The sequence below is a fragment of the Puntigrus tetrazona genome, chromosome 22 (assembly GCF_018831695.1).
Source record: "Puntigrus tetrazona isolate hp1 chromosome 22, ASM1883169v1, whole genome shotgun sequence".
NCBI classification, from domain to species: Eukaryota; Metazoa; Chordata; class Actinopteri; order Cypriniformes; family Cyprinidae; genus Puntigrus; species Puntigrus tetrazona.
Window position 1 is genome coordinate 9031852 of NC_056720.1, and position 19624 is coordinate 9051475.

At 39.2% G+C, this 19624-nt stretch overlaps 1 protein-coding gene across 9 annotated transcripts in view; it reads right to left on the reverse strand.

Annotated features, from left to right (window-relative positions):
• nfia (nuclear factor I/A) overlaps window positions 1–19624 on the reverse strand; it is a 158384-nt gene that overhangs the window by 18304 nt on the left and 120456 nt on the right. For 5 of the 9 annotated variants that reach the window (XR_006247692.1, XR_006247693.1, XR_006247694.1 and 2 more), the window contains 4 exons: window positions 17362–17490; window positions 10670–10848; window positions 9525–9690; window positions 9194–9285 (listed from right to left, as the gene is read on the reverse strand). Coding sequence is in view for 1 of the 9 variants with exons in the window: in XM_043223036.1 (XP_043078971.1) it covers window positions 9194–9285; window positions 9525–9690; window positions 10670–10848; window positions 17362–17490 (566 nt within the window). In the remaining 8 variants the exon portion in view is untranslated. The remainder of the gene's footprint in view (window positions 1–9193; window positions 9286–9524; window positions 9691–10669; window positions 10849–17361; window positions 17491–19624) is intronic. The other 4 variants (XR_006247696.1, XR_006247697.1, XR_006247698.1 and 1 more) reach the window with 1 other exon arrangement.

The following is a 19624-nucleotide window of genomic DNA, read 5'->3' on the forward strand; positions in this document are numbered from 1 at the left end:
ATATTACATTATATATATATCTTACATTATTATAAATGCAGTTATGTATATATACATAATGTGCAATATAAATGAATCCATTAATAGTTTATCATACCATCTAGTCTTCCTATAATGCTCCAGCAGGTTAATCTGGTGGATGATCTAATGTAGTTAAGAGTAATGAAATGATATGTGACATGGAGTGGCTTCACTCCGGCTGGAAATGTCCCAGACATCGGCGTGCACAGCTCTAGCGCACGGCTCGTTTAAATTCTATTGCTCACCGCAAGCGCAGCGGAGAAACTGGAAGGTTAGTTTTTAATCAATAGAAGTTGCTGACTCTGGACTTCTGCGCTCCGGTGCAGTGCAGCTTCCTTGTGTCTTTGTCTATCGGCTCGACCGCTCTCAAACTTTTCCTCCCCACCCCCACCCCCCTCCCTCTCCTGTCCTGAGAAGACTTCTGGAGCGTGTTGGGTTCTCTGCGATACCCCCGTAACTCTGTGGACAGTGGGCTTATGTTACAGCACAGAGGCTGTGCTGACAGCTGTGATTTAGTCTGCAGATACGCAGCACAGAGCAGACCCAGACAGACAGACAGACAATAAAACGTGTGAAATTACAACCTGTCATTTTTACGTTTGCAACGCAGCCCGGCCGTTCACATCCAGAGCTAACGCAGCTACATAAAGAGAAAGCTATCTTGTGTAAATCAATTAAGAACTTCATTTTGATATATTCTGTGGAACATCACAGAGGAGTTTAATAAACGAATGCTTATTTTTCACAGATATACAGATTATTTTACTGTTAAAGTAAAAAAAGGTTGATGCTTATTATTACTTAATTTGTGACATGATACACAAAGCTAAAGTTAATAGTCTTTACACTGCTACAAAAATAATATAAATGATCAATTATAAATAATAATAAAAAATGATTCATCAAATAATCAACAGTAAAAATGATTTTTACTGCAATTAACAATATAACAAACATATATTGTAGATATTATTATTGAAAGTAGTAGTAGTAAAAGTAGTAGCATTTGAAATAGTAATTTTTTAAAAATTAACTAAATTGAACAACAATTACAAGCATAATATTAGAACAAAATCTTGAATAATTTATGTCAACACAAAAATCCGTAAACTTAATATAACAATGAATTACAACAAAATTGTATTATTATGAATAATAATAAAAAAATTAATATTAAAACCATAATACTGAGAATTTACCTGAAAAACTGTAGACAAAATTAAATAGATCAATAAAATGCTGTGAATAATAATAATAATAATAGTCATAATAATAAATAGCTATTTATTTTGATTAACAGTTAATTTCATTGACTTTAATATGTATTCGTAAAATAATTTAATAGTTGTAAACAATTTATACAAAACATAAAATCAAACTATTTTACCTGTAAAATAATAATTAAATGTTCCTGTTTTTAACACGCAGTGATGTAGAAGCAGATACACCTACAAAAGACACTTATCAGTTTAAAAGATAAGTAATAATACATAAAAGTGTAAAAAAAATATATATATATATATATATATATATATATATATATATATATATATATATATATATATATATATATATATATCTCTCAAACATGCTTATCGCACAAACTGTGTGGGATGATCTATGATTTATGGCTTTGTTAAAATCCCTGACCCTAAGTATTATCAATAATAATGATGATTCTTGTCTTAGCAAGCAGCACTAATGAATCTTTTCATTGGCTCTCATCTCAAAAAAGTCCTCAAAAGTCCTTTGCGGTGAAGAGGAAGGCCGTGCCAGAGGAATTAAAGAGCTTTCACACACATCCGGGATCAGTTTTATAGACTCTCAACTAATGGATGATGTTAAGATTTAATTAGAGGTGACAGAACCTAGAACGGTGTAAAAATGTACCAGGAATAAAACATCGAGCGTAAAAGGATCACTTCCTAACAAGAACAGATGCATTGTGGGGCTGTTCATCTGGAAGAAGGAAAAACAACGACCATCCCAGACTCTGGGATTCAACCTCCTTCGTCCGTCAGAAGAACAACTCGGAAATGGCCTCACACGAGATGATCCACGATCCCTGACTAACTTCGTACGGCTCTGCAATACCTCGGCCTGTTTAACAAACCATACAAACATCGTCTCAGAGCGGCGTCTTAAATGAACCGGTTCTTTTTCCTAAAGGTTCTGTTTGGATGGAGCTTCGAGCCACCCACACAGAGTCTACACACTCAGCCGTTTGTGTACGGGGTGAAGTCATTTCCGTGCATCTACGGTGACGCTGCGGCCTGCGGTTAGCATTAGCCGTGTGAAGTCACAGAGGGCTCTTGTAGGGTTCTGGGATGTTCATTTCCCCGAAGAATTGTACTTTTAAACCGGCTCTTTTTAATGATTCATTTGATCATTTGTTTGTATTTCACTTGGCTGTAGGGGAGAACCACACTTACGCACAAAAGAGTCGGAAACCACTGTGAATCAATTAGTTTCAATCCTGGCAGAGATGCAACAAAAAATTGCAAAAGTACAATAAAGAAAGAGTGATATATTGACATATTTAATTATAAATATATATATTTAAATATAAATATATACATTTATATTTCAGATTTTTGTATGCATGTTTGTTTTAAATATATTTATAATGTTATTTATAATACACACATTATATATACAATATATATTAGTGCTTATATTTTTCTTTACATATGTGTTTGTACTGTTTATTTATTATGTATATATTAAAACACACACATACAGTATATATAGATAGATATATAGATAGATAGATAGACAGATAGATCGCTCTTTGTGCGAGTGGGTTGGGTTTTAAAGGACGTACGTCAGCGGTTGTAATTGACGGATAGATAGCTGTAGTCTACCCATCAATAGCCTTAGTGTCCCGTTTGAAAGCCTTCAAGGTGAAAGCTGTATTAATGTAGTGAAAGGAGAGGGGCGGAGGGGAGGAACCTCATGCAAATAACACACACCAAACACACAGTGCAGCACATCTGCTAGAGCGATACAAGGTAAGACACTTCAGAGGGAGGAAAAGGAAGGAGAAAGGAAATGAAATGCAACGGTAACGGTTAATAGACTGAGAGACAGATTGAAACTCAGTTAAAGGGATAGCTCCCCCAAAAATAAAAATGCTGGTTTATTCACTCGCATGTCCTTCTAAACCTGTATGACTGACTTTACATTTGGTGCAACACAAAAGAAAATGTCGAAGACTAGAATGAACAACGAATGGGGACCGAAGCGTCACGCTTTAAAAACGACCATAAAGGTATCATGAAAGTGATTTATTTGACTAGTCATTGTTTTTAAATTGGACCCTAAAGCGGATCAATCGAGGGAGTTCAGAAAAACAGCTTACTTTGTATAACTGTATATGAAACTAGTCAGTTCACAAACAACTTGTGAGCAACTCATTTGTATTAATGAATCAGCAGGGAAAAAAAAAAATATTTCTGAAAACTCTTTAAATTGAATCTGCTGATTCAGTTTATAAAACTAGTTTACCACATTAATCTCATCAATGTCAGTGAGCCAATACGTCTGCAGCACTAGTCGGTGTGTTTGACTAGAAGTGGTATGGCGCAGATTGAACATGTACGGAGCAGTCTGCTCGATATAGCTCTCACGGGAATACTAGTTAATTCGAACGCATACAATGGGAAGCCGAACAACCTAAATACAGGAGGAAACAGCGTGGTAAGATTTATATTTAGAAATAAGATTTATATTTGGCATTTACTCAAAGTTCACTTCAAACCACCACTGAGTGTTTGTAATAACTTCCAATATGTGTTTTGGTCATCAAACTCCAGGTATTGGTATTGAAAATGTTTAAAGATACCCAGCCCTAAGTTTGAATGATGTGTTATGAGATCATTGAATCAGCTGATTCAGTTTATTTTTATTATTAGTGTGAATGATTTGTGAAGAACCCGCTCTATGAACTAGACCTATTCAAGGAATCTGATAATTCACTTTATACAAAAACGTTAACAGATTTAACGTCTTTTAGTGAAATATTTAACTTTAATAATAAAAAAATGTTCACATAAATGGAGCAAACAATAAACTGAATTATTTTTTTTAATGAATCAGAGAAAGTTACATAAACCAGTGAATAATTCACTTAACTGCACTAGCAAATGATTCGTTCCTGAATTGGACTCCCCAGCTCACTCGAGTGGAAGATTATCAGCGAATAACAACCTGATTCTTTGCGCAAAAGTATGGCAAAACGTGCCAAGAACACACGACCAGTCGCATGGACCACTTTTACGAAAACCTCAATCCCCGTTCATTCGCACGCAACCAGCAGATTCTTCAAAATCTCCCTTTTAATTCACACAGGTTTGATTTATCAACGGCGTGCCAGAGTTCTTTTCTTTAAAAGCAAGCGGGAGTAAACCGATCACGTAGAGGAATGAGAACGACGAGAACGTCAGGTGGTAGAGATAAAGGAAGAGCGATCAGAAAGCGACAGAAGCGGGGGGCTGGGAATCTTGGTCTGGTCCTTTAACTGGCTGTCAATGGCAGGAGTAATCTCATCAGGACGGAGGAGTGCTGAGTCAGCAGCCGCGCTAAAGTGCCTGAGGATGAGTGTCATCTCAGAGGAATTCAGCCTCATGTAATGCAAACCAGCCCGGGCCTGGAGAGCAGTGCTTATAAAAGCCATCTCCAACCCAAACCGCCCAGCCACGTATTACAGATCCCTGTGGGACCCCGCAGACATTTACTACATTATTTATTTACATTTTGCCATCAGACGCTACAGGGGAAAAAAGAAAGCGGAGCGCGGCAGTCCATTAGATGACCCCAAACAAACAGCTCACACCTGAGGGGGATATAAACATATTCATGTTGTTTATTATTAGAGCGGCGTTGTTCGCAGGTGTGCGGCAAACGCTCGCTCTTCAGATTTGTGGACGCGTGCATGTGCTCCGACAGAAACGGCAGGCTGTGATTTTCTGGGGTGTGACACGGAGCATAGAGCTGAAATCAATCTTGGGTAATTAATTTGTGTGTCCGGCAGTCTGGCGCGCTGCCCTCTTCTGGCTTCGGGAGGAAGCGCACGCCGGACGAAAATTTGTTTAAACAACACTATTAAGAAGGCATCGCCTTCCCTGCAGGCTTTTGAGGTTTCTTTGTCTTTGGAATGAGCATTTATTATGAATTCAAGTAATAATCGTTAGCTGTGTTTTGTAGGGACATCTCCGCAGATGCTTAACTACTGCAAATTGACGTGGAGGACAAGAGTCAATTACTGATGTTATCTCTCCCGCATACTAACGTTTATAGGAAGTGAATAAAAGCCAAGGGTGCCGGCGTTCTCATCTCGGCCTCTATGGGGCCGATTTACTGTGTGTGTGTGTGTGTGTCACATTGCGGTGCCTATCTGCTCTTCCCATCACACTCAGTTCCTCCCAGAGTGTTCTGATTAAAAACGCTGTTTATGAATCATTGCTTTATCTGCACCGCTTTGGGACTGTGGTCAGGCTACAGTCCCTGTACACTGCGCAATTAAATGCAGATTATGGGCCTGTGTATGTGTTTGTTTGTAGTTTTTCTGTTTTATTGATCAGAATTGATTTACTGATGAATTTTGATTATCATTTTTGTCTAGTAAGCAAACATATCAGGGTTTAAATATAGAATCCTAAAAGTATATTTTTAATATGTAATATATATTTTTGTAGTTTTAGATAGATAGATAGATAGATAGATAGAAAGGAAAGAAAAATATTATTTTAGAGTTATTAATAATATTATTTTCAATGCATGTAATTGTTTTTATTAAATGCTTAGATATAATCCTATATTTATGATGCACACACTATGTAGAATTAAGTATTCTAGTAATACTAGAATTATATATATATATAAAATAAAAAAATTAAATTAAATAAAATTTATTCTGATCTACATTTAAAACATACGCAATATATAATGTCATAATGAAGTAATGCATATATAACTTGTATTTAATTATGAATTGTATATATAATGTGTAACAAACCACATGCATATAAATAATATATATGTATTCCATTTATCTCTATGTTTTTTTTATTTAGAAATATATATGAAAATACGCTATTTTATGCATAAGGAAGCTTATTTGTTTTGATCATTTAAAAAAATTCTATTGAAACACACACACAAACAATTATTATTATTTTAAGTTGCCTTCTAAATCTTACAAAAAAAGGCCCCTCTATTTTGTACAGGCATGACGCTTCTGGTCCCAACCTCACGTCCGTATATCTCTGCATGTGGTGCCAACCTCTCCATCTGAGAGGGCGAGTGCCAAAAGCTCCCATGGCAGCAAACCCCTGAGGGCGCTGCCACCCTCCCACCACCCTTCTCTTTCATCCCCGTCGCCTCCTCCCACGGCAGACCCCTCCATCATACTGTCCCGTCTCTCGCTCTCTGCCTGGTTACCATGGCCAGGCTGCTAGGAATGTTTACAGTTAGGGTCACATCATTCTCGTCTGCCCGTCACTTTCGCTCTCTTTTGTACCCCACCCCCCGAAACACGCCGGCCACCGCGGGTAACTTTTGTCCTGCCCGCCCCGGGGTGGTCCGCACCAGCTTATGAGGCCAATGAAATGGTGCGACCGAACCCTGCCGTGGGGTCACAGGCTCGTCAATATGGCCAGTCTGAGACTCATACAGTGCTTTAATATAAACTCACAGTCCAATCACTGTCTGGCTAGACAGAGCCTCAAAGAGTTCACTGACACAGTGGGTGACGGGAGATGTCTCTCACAGCTGATCTGCAGAGCAATAAAAAAATAGCTGGCAAAAATCCTCATTGTTATTTAAAAACTAAAGTTATGGCCTAAACATCAAGTTCAGATATGTAGTAAAACTATTAAGTTAAAATAAGTACTGTGCAAACTAAAACAAGCGAAAAACAGGTGTTTTTTTCTTTGCACCTGCTTGCAACAGTTAAGGTGTTCAAAGGCTGATTATTTGTTTGAGAAAATTGTTTTATGATGTTAAAACGAAATGGCTCGAACATCAAATGAAAGAAGAAACAAACAGAACATGAGAGAACTGAAACAAGAGACTGTTTGAGAGAGTTAATGTGTTACAAACAAAAATAGTATGACAAGAAAACTAAAATATTTTTGTTATACAATTATATTTTGTTTACAGAACAACAATAATAAACTGCCTAAAAATAAACTAACATTGTACACACACACACACACACACACACACACACAATATAGATATATTATACTAATAATTTAAAATATAAATATACCTTATGTATTAAATCATAAATTAAATAAAAACTATTTATATATATATATATATATATATATATATATATATACACATTTTATATTTTAAACGTATTATTAATATTTAATTATTTCCAACTAAACAGCAATAAAGTGAAAAAGAATCAACAAGAAAACATCTCAACATCTCACAAAAAAAAAAAAAGTCAAAAATAAAAACTCCAGCTGTCAAGTCCCAAAAGGCAACAAGCATAAGAATAGATAAGTAGTGGTAACAATCTCAAGTATAGATAAATGGAAAGACCGAACCTTAGGCACCACCTGAGCTCGAAAGAAAAAAGGGAGAGAAAGAGGGAAAGGTGATAGAGAGAAAGACAGAGAGAGAGAAAGAGAGAGAGAGAAGGGGGAGGCAGAGGCGGGCAGGAGTAATAAATAAATACAAACAATAAATAATAACAACCCCCCGCTCCCCTCCCAGCCGGCCTGACAAACACCTGCCTCCATTCTACTGGGGGATGCGTGTCTTGCGGCCTGCGACACAGTCAATAAATCGATGGGAGGCTGCTGCAGGCCTCCGGACATATCACACGCACACACACAATCTGATCCAATCCAGTCTTGAGCGTTTCTCTATGAACGTAGTATCATCTCAGCTGTGTGTGTGTGTGTGTGTTATAGCTGCGTCTACAGAGGTAACACGCTCTTTTTTTCGTCTGTTTGTGCAAGTGCAGGTGGCAGCACAGGCTGTATTTGTCATTGTAGATGCGCGTGTGTGACGATTAAGGTTACAGGTGGCATTTACACGACTGCAGAAAACAAACACAAGTTCATTTACATTAACAGGCTGATCCTCATGTCCATTTATGAATATATTACCAGAAGCGGTCGCTCGATATAAGTTTTAAAAGCCTTATGCAGCACCTGATGACTACAGACTAGTGTTATATTTATTGTTCGATCACTTGAAACCTACTTTACATGAAAAGGTTTCGTGAAATTTGTGTTCATGTTGTGTTTTTTTTTAACTAACGCTAGCTGGTCTGCAATTTTACTGCTAATGCAATTTACACTTTTAGGTAAGCCATAAGTGTCTAAATGTTTTGTGACATGAACTTTGCTTAAATAAACGTGTACACAACATTTGCTCAACATATACTAAACGCAACATTTACTCATACACAGAACTGACCAGTTTTGGGAAGATTACATTGGAAAGTAATAGGTTACAGATTACAAGTTACCCTATTTAAAAAGGCATTATTTTATTATTAATAAATATAAATTAATAAATGCATTTCTGATCATCAGAATAGCATTGCTTTGCATAAAAAACTTCTTGTATCGGTTTCAACCGTAAAAAAATTCTAAAATAAATTCTCAATTTTACAGAATAGCAGAGTCCATGCCACAGCTATAACGATACAGCCACAGAGAAATGGTATCATTGGAATCACTTTCAGAATATTTTTTTTTTCCAGCTGATGAATGATAAAAACATTGACAACCAATCAGAATCCATTCTGCAATAACGAGCTCGATGCGCTTTGAATAAACGGCCGATATTGTCCGTTGGTTATCTTTATAGCTATCGTTCGGGGTTTAATCATTACAAATTACTTATGCTCGACTAAACATTGGATAAACGTTGCGCAAACGTTTGCTGAAGATTAACAGCTCATTTTTTATCAGTTATTGGCTGATCCTGACATAAATCAAGTATAAATCAAGGCTACGGCCACCGTGCCATCGAATCCGAGTCTGAACATGCCAATTACACACAATAAATCAGCTATGAGCTTTCACGGTGAGCGAGGGAGTTATACGAGCTGGCATAACGGCGCTGAAAGCCTATTATGACAGACAACAAGCACTCTTGATGGACTTTCAGGGATTCGGAGGATCTGTGCATGTGTACTCACCTGAGGCTGCTGAGGGATATTTACAAAGCTGGGGTCTCTGGGGCCCACGCTGACAAAGCGCTGAGCAGGAGACGTGCTCGGTGTGGAGTAGGCTGTGGTGAATTAAACACACACACACAGGCACAAAATGAATATCAATATTGTATCCGGAGCAATACAGCTGTTGAGAGGAAGGCTTGATACGGACACTGCGCATGTTTGATGGGAAATTCTATTCATTACGAAAAACAAGGGCGATAAGCTTTCGCATGCTTGGGAAACCGAAGACACTTTACGTTCGGGATCAAGTGTTGAGTGCGTGTGGCGGCAGGTGATGGGCCGCGGTACTCACTTGGCGAGGTGGGGGAGTTGCCGCCTCCCTCGGTGGAGGTGGAGGGAGGTTTGGAGTCTGGCACGGGCAGGGGCACGGGTCGCGCCATCGGGGGAGGAGGAGGAGGCGGCAACATGGGGGTGGGCAGGAACGGGTTGTGCACCTTCCCTTGACTGCTCCCGTTGGGCTGGACGGAAAGACAGGACAGAAAAACATGAAAACACACTCTCGAGTATCAACTTCCGGACACGTATGACCAGCAGGCACAACAGAACTATCGCACACGTGTGCGTCAGGAGAATGTGCTCAGCAATTTTTCAGTGCTCCTAGCCATAAAAAAAAATCTGCTGTTGCGCGCACTTCTCCGTTCATAATCTATGACCCAAACTGCTCGTCGTCTCTCCTCCGGCCGTCAGGGCCACAGCAGTGTGGCCAGAGCTGGGTCAACCTTTCACGTTACAGTTTTGAGAATACACGCACATACAAAAACACATATACACACACAGTGCTGTCAAATCGATTAGTCACAATCAAAATAAAATGGATGATATGGATAATCACAATTAATCTTATATAAGTATATATTAAATATAACCTCTTTATTTATAGACAAACTTATTGTAGATGCAATTAATCACAATTAATATACATATATATGTGTGTGTGTGTGGTGTCAAGTGGGCTAAAAAAGGTCAACAAATGTGTTTTGATTTTATTTTGAGACATGAAAATTCATATTTGTGATACATGATATTTGTTAAAAATTTATTTAATGTCCAGTAATAAACGCCAGTACAGGGGGCGCTAGAGTAAGCTTCACATGTCTACATTAACTACTTTAAAATACTAGATACCGTCTGCCATTACACTAATTTATCTAAAAAAAAAAAGTTTTCTCGAATGCCTACAATAGTGCCCTTGTGGCAGCGCTAGGGAATGCCCTGCAAAATGAACTGAATTTAGGAAGATGTGTAGCTAGAAATTTAAGTTTAGTGAATAAGAGCTATTCTCATTTATAATCCTTCTACCCATCCTGCTGTACGTATGTTTTTAGAATCAACTGTACTGCACAAATGACAAAATCACTACAAACAAGACAGTCCAAGTGTCTATATGGACACAAAACATGTGTATGTGTATGTATGTACAAAAATGCTCCTTCTTACATTAAGGAAGCCCACCTGTCCAGCTTGCTGACCACTGTCAGGGCAGACAAGTTGGACAAACTCCTTGAGTGTCTCCTGGGGGTGGTAGCGGATGGCGTGGTGGGAGAAGTACGAGCCGGGCTGCTGGATGATTGGCGACGTCGGGAAATGAAGACTTGACGGCGTGGCGTGAGGACTCGCTGTAAAGAGACAAACAGAGGAGCTCGGTCAGAAAACGACAGAGAGAGTAAGGATGGAGAAGAGAGACTCCGTAAAGAATGGATGTTTGTGCTCGATTTGACTGCTCATGCAGATGGGGATGGACACACAAACACACACTCCCACAAGGGGATGCAGAAAGACTTTAGTGAGGATGGATACGGTTTGATTTCATAAAAATGAAAATGAGGCTGTGATGGACAGAAATAAAGTCTGTTCAATATCTACTCAACCTCACGCCAGTCCAAACCTGTATGACTCGAAAGAAGATACTGAAGAACAGCAGTGGAAGAACATTGACTTTAATTCTGAGGACGAAACATTTTGAAGATGTTTCAACTGTTTTTGTCCACATAATGAAAGTCAATGGGACCAAAGCTATTATACAACAATGGAGCAACACTGACTTTAATTGTGAGGACAAAAGGTTACTATGAGGAATTAAGGCATACAGTTTAGGAAAGACATGAGAGTGAGATAATATTTTGAAGATGTTTCAACAGTTTTTGTCCATACAATGACCATCAATGGGGTCCAAAACAACAACTCTGACTTTAAATGCAAGGACAAGAGGTTTCTTTCGGGGTTCTCAGAAGTCCTCAGGTAAATAATGGACAGTTTTCACATTAGCAGAGCTCTGAGAAGCAGAAGTCATCATAGTTGTACAAGCTTCTATAGTGATCAGCAAACTACAACAAATATATATATATATATATATATATATATATATATATCTCATTTGCACCAACAACAAAACAAAAATCCATGACAGCATTTCTATGACTTTTCAAAGGTGAGAAAACTGAGTTTGCGTTTTCAATCTAAAAATATATAAAAACGGCTAGATTTACAAGGCTAATGATTGTGGGAAACTTAAGAACAGGCTGTGAAATGGTTTCAAGATCAAATCCCCCTTTTCTGAATGAATTTATTTCTTAAAGCCATTCCGCCATATCACGCGGGCCGCACTTTTATCCCACACGGCCATGTCCTTGTAATTAAAAATGGCATCTACTCCAACTCAGAAGGTCCGTGACAGCGCACACTCACACACAATGCATGCACCTGTTCGTAACAATGGGCAGGCACCGCAACAACCAGCTGTTCAGTCAACAACACTTGAAAAGCGCACGAGGACCGACGGAGAGCAAAAGAGCATGGTACTTGGTACCATAACGGGCGCCAGATCCTTCTTTCATCCAGCATCGCCCTTACGACTAATAAAACGTCTCGGTGACGCATCGGTCCTCGGCTCTCTCTCGCACCTTGCTGGCAGGCCTTCGGAGCGCTCTGGGACTGACAGTCCTTTAATGGATCGAACCTTATCAAGTATTTAATTGTAACCGGCACAATCTAATTAGGCGGCTCTTAATAGAGGTAATATTCGGTTATTGGTTATTAGTATAATGCCTGGGATGTGCGGCAGCGCGGGGTCTTTAAGCCGTGATGTATCGCAGCGGAGTTAATAAGACTCCGCACTCACCCTCTCCAATCTCTCGCTCTCTTTCAGGAGAGATGGTAAGCTGATACTACATAAACATTGTTAAAACCACAGCCCCCTGCTGCAGTAATTCACTTAGCTCTGGCCTTGATTTATGGCTCTGTCAATAGAGGGTGACTGGAAACTCTGGACGCTGGGGCTGCGATGTAGCCATTGTATTTACAGTAATAATGGAATGGACGACTCCCTCCTGCCCTTCTTTTGGTATCGTTCTCCGCCGTACCTTTCCCGACGCCGTCTTTTCACGGCCCGGCTCTTTCTGTTGGGGGTAGGACGCTAACTTTTATGAAGGAGATGCGAAGACACGCACGCGGTGTCTTTACCGTCCCCGGCCGATTGGATTAGCCCGAGGCGCTGCCGCAGAGACCGAACCCCGCTGAGACACACCCTTTACAAGGCTGAGTCAGGATTTGAGTGGAGCACAGTCTCGCACTTAGCATAAAGGCTAACAAAACACACACACACACACACACACATTCAAAACCAGCATGCCTAAAAACTGCCAGCCAAGTCATCCCGTTAACGCAATTACCAATGCAAGTGTTCTTAAGTTCTTTTTACTTTGTCAATAATAATGATGCTGAAAAATGCCCACACACTAAACATAAAGCTCCAGAAGTGCAACAATTTAAATTCTATATATTTACACATTACATATTATTTTTCAAGAATATATACATTCATGTGTTTGTATTCATATATACAAAATAAATATACACAGTATACACACATATGTGAACAAAAACTTTTATTTTGGATGCAATAACTTGGAGTGCACTAATACAATTTATAATATAATAATATAATTTTGAGGAATATGCAAATAAATTTTTTTGAATTCATGAAAAAAATGCTATGTCTATCTATCTATCTATCTATCTATCTATCTATCTATCTATCTATCTATCCGTCCGTCTATCCATCCATCCATCAAATGTTATTTTTGTCAACTAGTATCAATAAAATGCACAAAGAAAATTCAGGACATGACACAACATTAAAACACTGGCTCAATTTAAATGATTTCTTCACAAAAACACTCAACATACGTAGCCAGAGCAGAACTTGGAAACCCACTGGCCCAGAGATGGCATTAAACGGCCTTTTCCATGAAACTGATGGACGCTAGCTGCAATCCAAGAGCTGACTTAATGAAACACTTGAGCAGCATATGGTTTCTGCTCCATTATTCTAAGAAGTGGATCCAACTGGCATCGCTGCATCTATCTGGAGGCAACATGTTGAGACTGGACGGCTTTCGTGACGTTTCTCTTTGCCAAACAAAACAAATTTTTCAAATATCGTCAATCATTCGCCCCTCACGAGGACAAACGCTTACCTGTTCTGCTTTTAAATCATGAACGAGTCGGTTCTCTAGAGCCAAACGAACCGTAGATCAGCATTACAGGTTTGGTAACCAGCTTACGTCAGCTACAGCGAAACCTACCGTCTCAATTATGCAAATTACCCCAGTCAATTAGCGAGAAGGAAAAAAAAACACTTTTTTTCCTTCTTCGCTCGCTGACAGAATCTAAGTGTTGTGGAACGATAGCCAATTACTTAAATGGCTTGCTCCCTTGTCATGTTCTTATTCATTTAATGGGGGTTATTTGGACGGAAATTTGCAAGTAAACAAAGTTTGACCGTGTCTCAAGTTGTCAAAGCCGCTGCACGACATAATTCACTCTCAAACCCTGTCAACTCTTACGTCTTCGATGTTTCCTGTTCCGCTAAATGCAAGACACCGTCTCCTGCGCCTTAATATTCATGGAGCGCATGGGGAAAACCCCACTGATGTGCTAAAAGAGGCTTCATGAATTAAAAAGGGGTGGTGATGAGGCTAATACCAGAACACAAGCGTGAGAGCGAGAACAGAGGCTTCGAGAGCAGCCTTGTCTTCACTATAGACACCAGGAGATCATGGGAGCCCCAGGAGAAGAGTCTGATCCTTAGAAATGACTTCTGTTTGTGCTTTATTAACCAGCGGGCTGTTCTCACAATTGTGGCGCCACCATGTTTGAGAACACGCGGCATCAAATGGTGTTAACAGCCAAAGAGAACCTGAGGCGCAAAACTCAGCTTTGTTGTGGCTAAATGTTTAAGCTCTGCACCATTAAACTTAGATGAAACATCACCCGAGGTGTAAACTAAATATTTACAGAAGCCTCCGACTATGAGTAACAGAAAAAAAAAATAGCAGACTGACTGAATAACTGACTGGATTTGAACCATTCTTCAAGATAAATGTGGTACTCATGCATGTCAGGATACAATACAAACAAAGATTATTATATTTTATACAATTATTTTATTATATACTATGTTTTATAAATTTAGTAATTTTATATTATTCATTATAGCTATTTATTTTAGTTTATTATAAAATTATTTTAATAATAATAATAATAATAATAATACATGTTTTATTATTTATGTAATAATTTATATCTATATATTTATTAAAATATTTTGTATATGTATATTCAAATATTTAAATATACTAGTTATTTTATTTCAGTGTAATTTAAATTTAAGACCGCTGACCATGAATCAATAATACAGTTATACATAATAGTTACATGAGACCAATATACCAATATACTTATATATATATATATATATATATATATATATATATATATATATATATATATATATATATATATAGATATAATATGTTTACCTTCTTTATTGTTATTATTATTATTATTATATATTGTTTTGTATTAACCTTTAATAACAAATAATAATAAAAATGTTATAAAATATTATAACATTATTAGCATGTTATTCTAAAACATACTAAATGAACATACTTTTTTAATGCCAATTAAATTGATTAACACTGACACTTATGCGATGCATAGAAAAGGATAGATAGATATATGGCTAGATATTTCTATTACTAAACAGTGTCACTAGAGGCAAAAGGGGCACAGGCCGGCTGCAGAGGTAGTGGGTGGCCATAAAAGTTAGTCTGAGGGGGGTCCAGCGGACACATACCTCCCAAAGCAAATATGGAAATGATAATGATGCGCTGAAAAGGAGGCAGACTCCAGCAGCTGGTTGAGCGCGGCTCCTCTGTTGCCATTGTGCTGCCACCCGCGCGTAATAGAAAAGGCTCCGGATTAGTTCCACTTTGCAAATCGTGTTGGTTCACTGATCTTTTTTTTTTTTGCTTTCCGCAACCTTTTTTCCCCACCGGCCCATTGCTGCCAACTTTCATTGAATAGTGGATTATCAAAATAATAACTAAGGTAATAATAAAGGCCCTTTTTTTTACGCAACAGGTCTCCACTTCACCCAGTTTGAATAAGGAGGAAAGAGCAAGTGTTACGAAGTGGCACGGTCGATTGAAAGGGAGGACAGATTTAGGCGGTTTTAAATATTCTTTAATGGTTTCTGAAAAAGAAGTTTTCTGGCCGCCCCACCTAACCGAGTTTGACTAACATCTCGGAAAAGAGGGAGGCCGTTTAAATCAATCATAGATTCATGGATTCAGCTTTTAAGAAGCACTCTTAAAGGGGCGACAAGCCTCGCCGTGTACGCATATTAAATCCATTTTGCGCCTTGCGTCCACGTGGGCATAAAATATTCACATGACAGCGATACCAATTCCAAGCGTCATTTAATACTAATAGCCTCACAAATTAAGTTGTGGTTTCTACTTCAAATATTCAAAGTAACCAATGCTGGAAACAGGCCATTCGGAACAATTCTGTGAGCCGTTTGGCTTTACATCCAGCAAACGAAGAATATTAATAACGGACAAAAAGCAAAAACATGTCAGTTTCCACACAAACTTTTAATTTCGCACAGAGGTTGTCAAATGCTAGACAAAAAGTGCCTTGAATGCGCAATGGAAAACTACGAACAAGCCAACAGGCCGTAAATTCGGGAGTTTATTTTCCTCACAATAACTCTCAACCACGTGAAGACAACAATATGTAGCCGCTCACTGCGCGCCTTTGGGTTTGATTAAAAACCGTCCTTATCTATGACAAAACCATTCACAGCCAGTGACAATACGGCGGTGATAACCTGATCCAGGCCTCGGTCTGATAAAGCCTCGTTCGCTGGGAAAACCAAGCCATGTGTAAGTCACACTCAGAGATCCGGTTAAGTGTTTACATTAAACATGTAAATCAAGCAGCCTGACGAAGATACACACTGCGGGCTGCACTCGTAAAGTAACTGCGCTCACGTCCTTAGCGTATTTGTCAACAGCTGTAACAAGCTACAAATATTCACCACACTTTTACCCGCGCTGCCTCAAGCCCAGTTCACACTGACAGCAAAAACACTGGGAAAAACACTTAAGCGAAACAAATCAAAATACACACAAAAACTGAGACTATGTTATATTAGCTCTAAATCAAACATACGGTATAGTCCAGATTATTAACAAATAATCATAATAATACCATTACTTTGTCAATCAAAACTTGCTAACTATGTTTACTAAATTAACATTATATATATATTAGTGGTGGGCCATGCATTTCCCACCTAGGCCTTTAGTGGCGTCCTACACAAACTAATTTGACTTCTCAATACCATCATAATGATGCCGCAGCAATAGAAACCATTAATATTAAACATGAAATGCAGCATAACAGAGAATTGCATCACAGACGGATATTTTATGTAACGTTAGTGAGAATGACAAAACTCCCAGCCCATATCCACATCACGTTCCTGCTTATTATTTGCATAACAAGCTTAACTCTACTCAAATTGGTTGCATCTCCAACTGGTGAAAACGTCTGGATGCTCTGACGCTACGAATCGCTGTCAGTGTGAACGCCCCTACATACAGAGTCCATTCAGACTTCAGGTTCACGCTCTCTCCAGTCTAGTGTTACAAGGGGACAGTGTGGGGAGTGAAGGAAAACTGGGATTTGAAGGATTGTGGGTGAACTGCTGGCTGGGAGAAGGAGCTTGGGGAAGAAGAGTGGTGCAGTTGGAGGAGGGTGGGGTGTTGGGACCTCACCTCTGGGTCCTGTAATGACAGGTCGATGATGGTGTGTGAATGCCGTTCGAGGGGAAGCGGTCTGCGAAGGCACAGGGCTGCTGAAACCAGACTTCTCTGACTTCTTTAATGTGGTAGGCGATGGCATCCCTGGCAAGAATGATTGATAAGTGCAATTTAATAACGCAAGGTCATGGAGATACAGGCTGGCGCAAAGGAGAGAGAGTGGATAGGAGGGTTGGGGTGGTTTGTTTGGGTGGGTGGGTGAGTGGATGGGGGTCAAGACAGCAGGGGAGACTGTGAGGCCCAGCGGGTGGCACAGGATACACTACATGGGGCCGAACGGTGACTCTCTCCCAGTGCAGTATGTAGTGTGCTAACGTCTCGATGTCAACAGACATGCGCACTGGGCACAACCTTTCTCAAAACGAAAGTAAGCGTTATTCTTCTTGTGTGTGATTTTGCGCATGTAAAAACAAGTCCAATTAGACTTTCGAGGATGAGCTTAAAGGAATACTCCGGGTTCGGTACAAGCTCGTTTAATAGCATAGTATTGATCACCACTAAAAAGTATTTCCAGTTGTGCCTTGTCATAACAAATCTGGGCTGCAGTGAGGCACTCATATCGGAAGTAATTTTTAAGAAACTCACTGTATACACATGTAAGCAATGTGACAATGTGTTAAAGCCACAAAACAAAGGTAAAATAACTAAACGATATTTAGAGCTCAAATTATAAACTAATTTTAACAGATTAATTAATGTGGATGCATGTGTTTTTGCTTTAATGAAAACAAGGGACGAGTCGAAATATTTCTTGTGGCAATCAACATTATTACAACGGCTAGCAGTTGAACACAGAACCCATAAAGATGCATGGTGATGTGAAAAAAATACACTTGTTATATTGTTATGCTTTTGCGTTCTCTCAAAAAAACTTTCCTTAAGACCGTTCTTTTATGAAACTTTGAGGTAACTCACAAAACATTCGTGTCTTTCTTGAAATCTTTTGAATTCCTCCAAAGAAGTTGCACTTTGAAGTTTGTTCACTGACAAACTTTTATCTGTTTACAAAATTAGCCATTTTCCCACGAAACAAAAAATGTTGTATCCTCCCACATAACACTTGTATCCTCCCACATAAAACTTATTCTGAAACATTGCATTTGTTCGCAAATTTCCCCAAGAAACTACGTTTGTCCGCAAAACTCCCAGAGAAACTTTGTTCACTCACGAAACTTTGTTAGCAAAACTTTACCATTTCACCTTTTGCATCCTTCTGTGAAACATTGTTCTCACTTTGTAAAACGTTTGCGTTCCGAGAAACTTTCCCCAAGAAACTGCATTTGTTTGCAAAACTTTGTCGTTTCCCAGAAAAAAACTTTGCGGTCATTGCAAAACATCTGCGATTTTGTGAGAATGCAAAAGCACTAAAATATAAAAAAAATTTTCCCTGTCAATTTTTTTCATCACCATGTCCTCTAAGGAGCCGTGCTGTCAAGCGTAGCTCTGAACCCGTAATATTCCTTTAAAGGCTAAACGTTTTTCAGTTGGTTCAAATTAGTGGCGATGAGTGCGAGGTTAGTTGTTAATGGTAAAAATGGCGCCTAAAAATGCAAAAACAAAACCATAAGGCCATTTTTAAAGTATCTTATGCACCTTACCCGTGGGCTAGCGGGATGAAATGACGTAGCGATGAGCGAAACAGGATGTGGTGGAGAAAAAGAAAGAGAAAGCTGAACAGACATGGAGGGAAGAGGAGTTAGGGATGCAAAGCACACAGTATTCACATTCACAGTCTGCCAGGCGGCTGTGCTTTGGCAGGGGTTAATGCGAGCAACAGTTCAGATGCACAGGCTAACATGAGCTAACTGAGAATGACTGAAGTCTGTTAGTGCATGCTCAGCCACGTTAGTTCAACTCCTCCCTCCGGCATTAGCGCTCCCATACTGCCTCGCTTCACTCTACCTCTCGCTCCGGGGTAAAAATAGACAGACGTGAGGGAAACCCATGGCCGATTAGCCGCTTGAGGTTAGGAATGCAAATTGATAAGAATGAACTGCAAATAGAAGGGGCAATTAGGAGGCACCGCTGGCCCATTTGTCACCCGGTCAAAGCATTTAGTCCATTCTTCTGCACTGGGACAGGACATAAGCGCTGGTCTTATGTCTTATTTCTCCCTGAGAGCAGTCCACTCACACCCCCGCCACCCCCGGAGGAACAAGTTCATCCAGACGTTAGCAAATGACTTTAACCAGTGCAATTCAATCATGTGTGGCTAAAG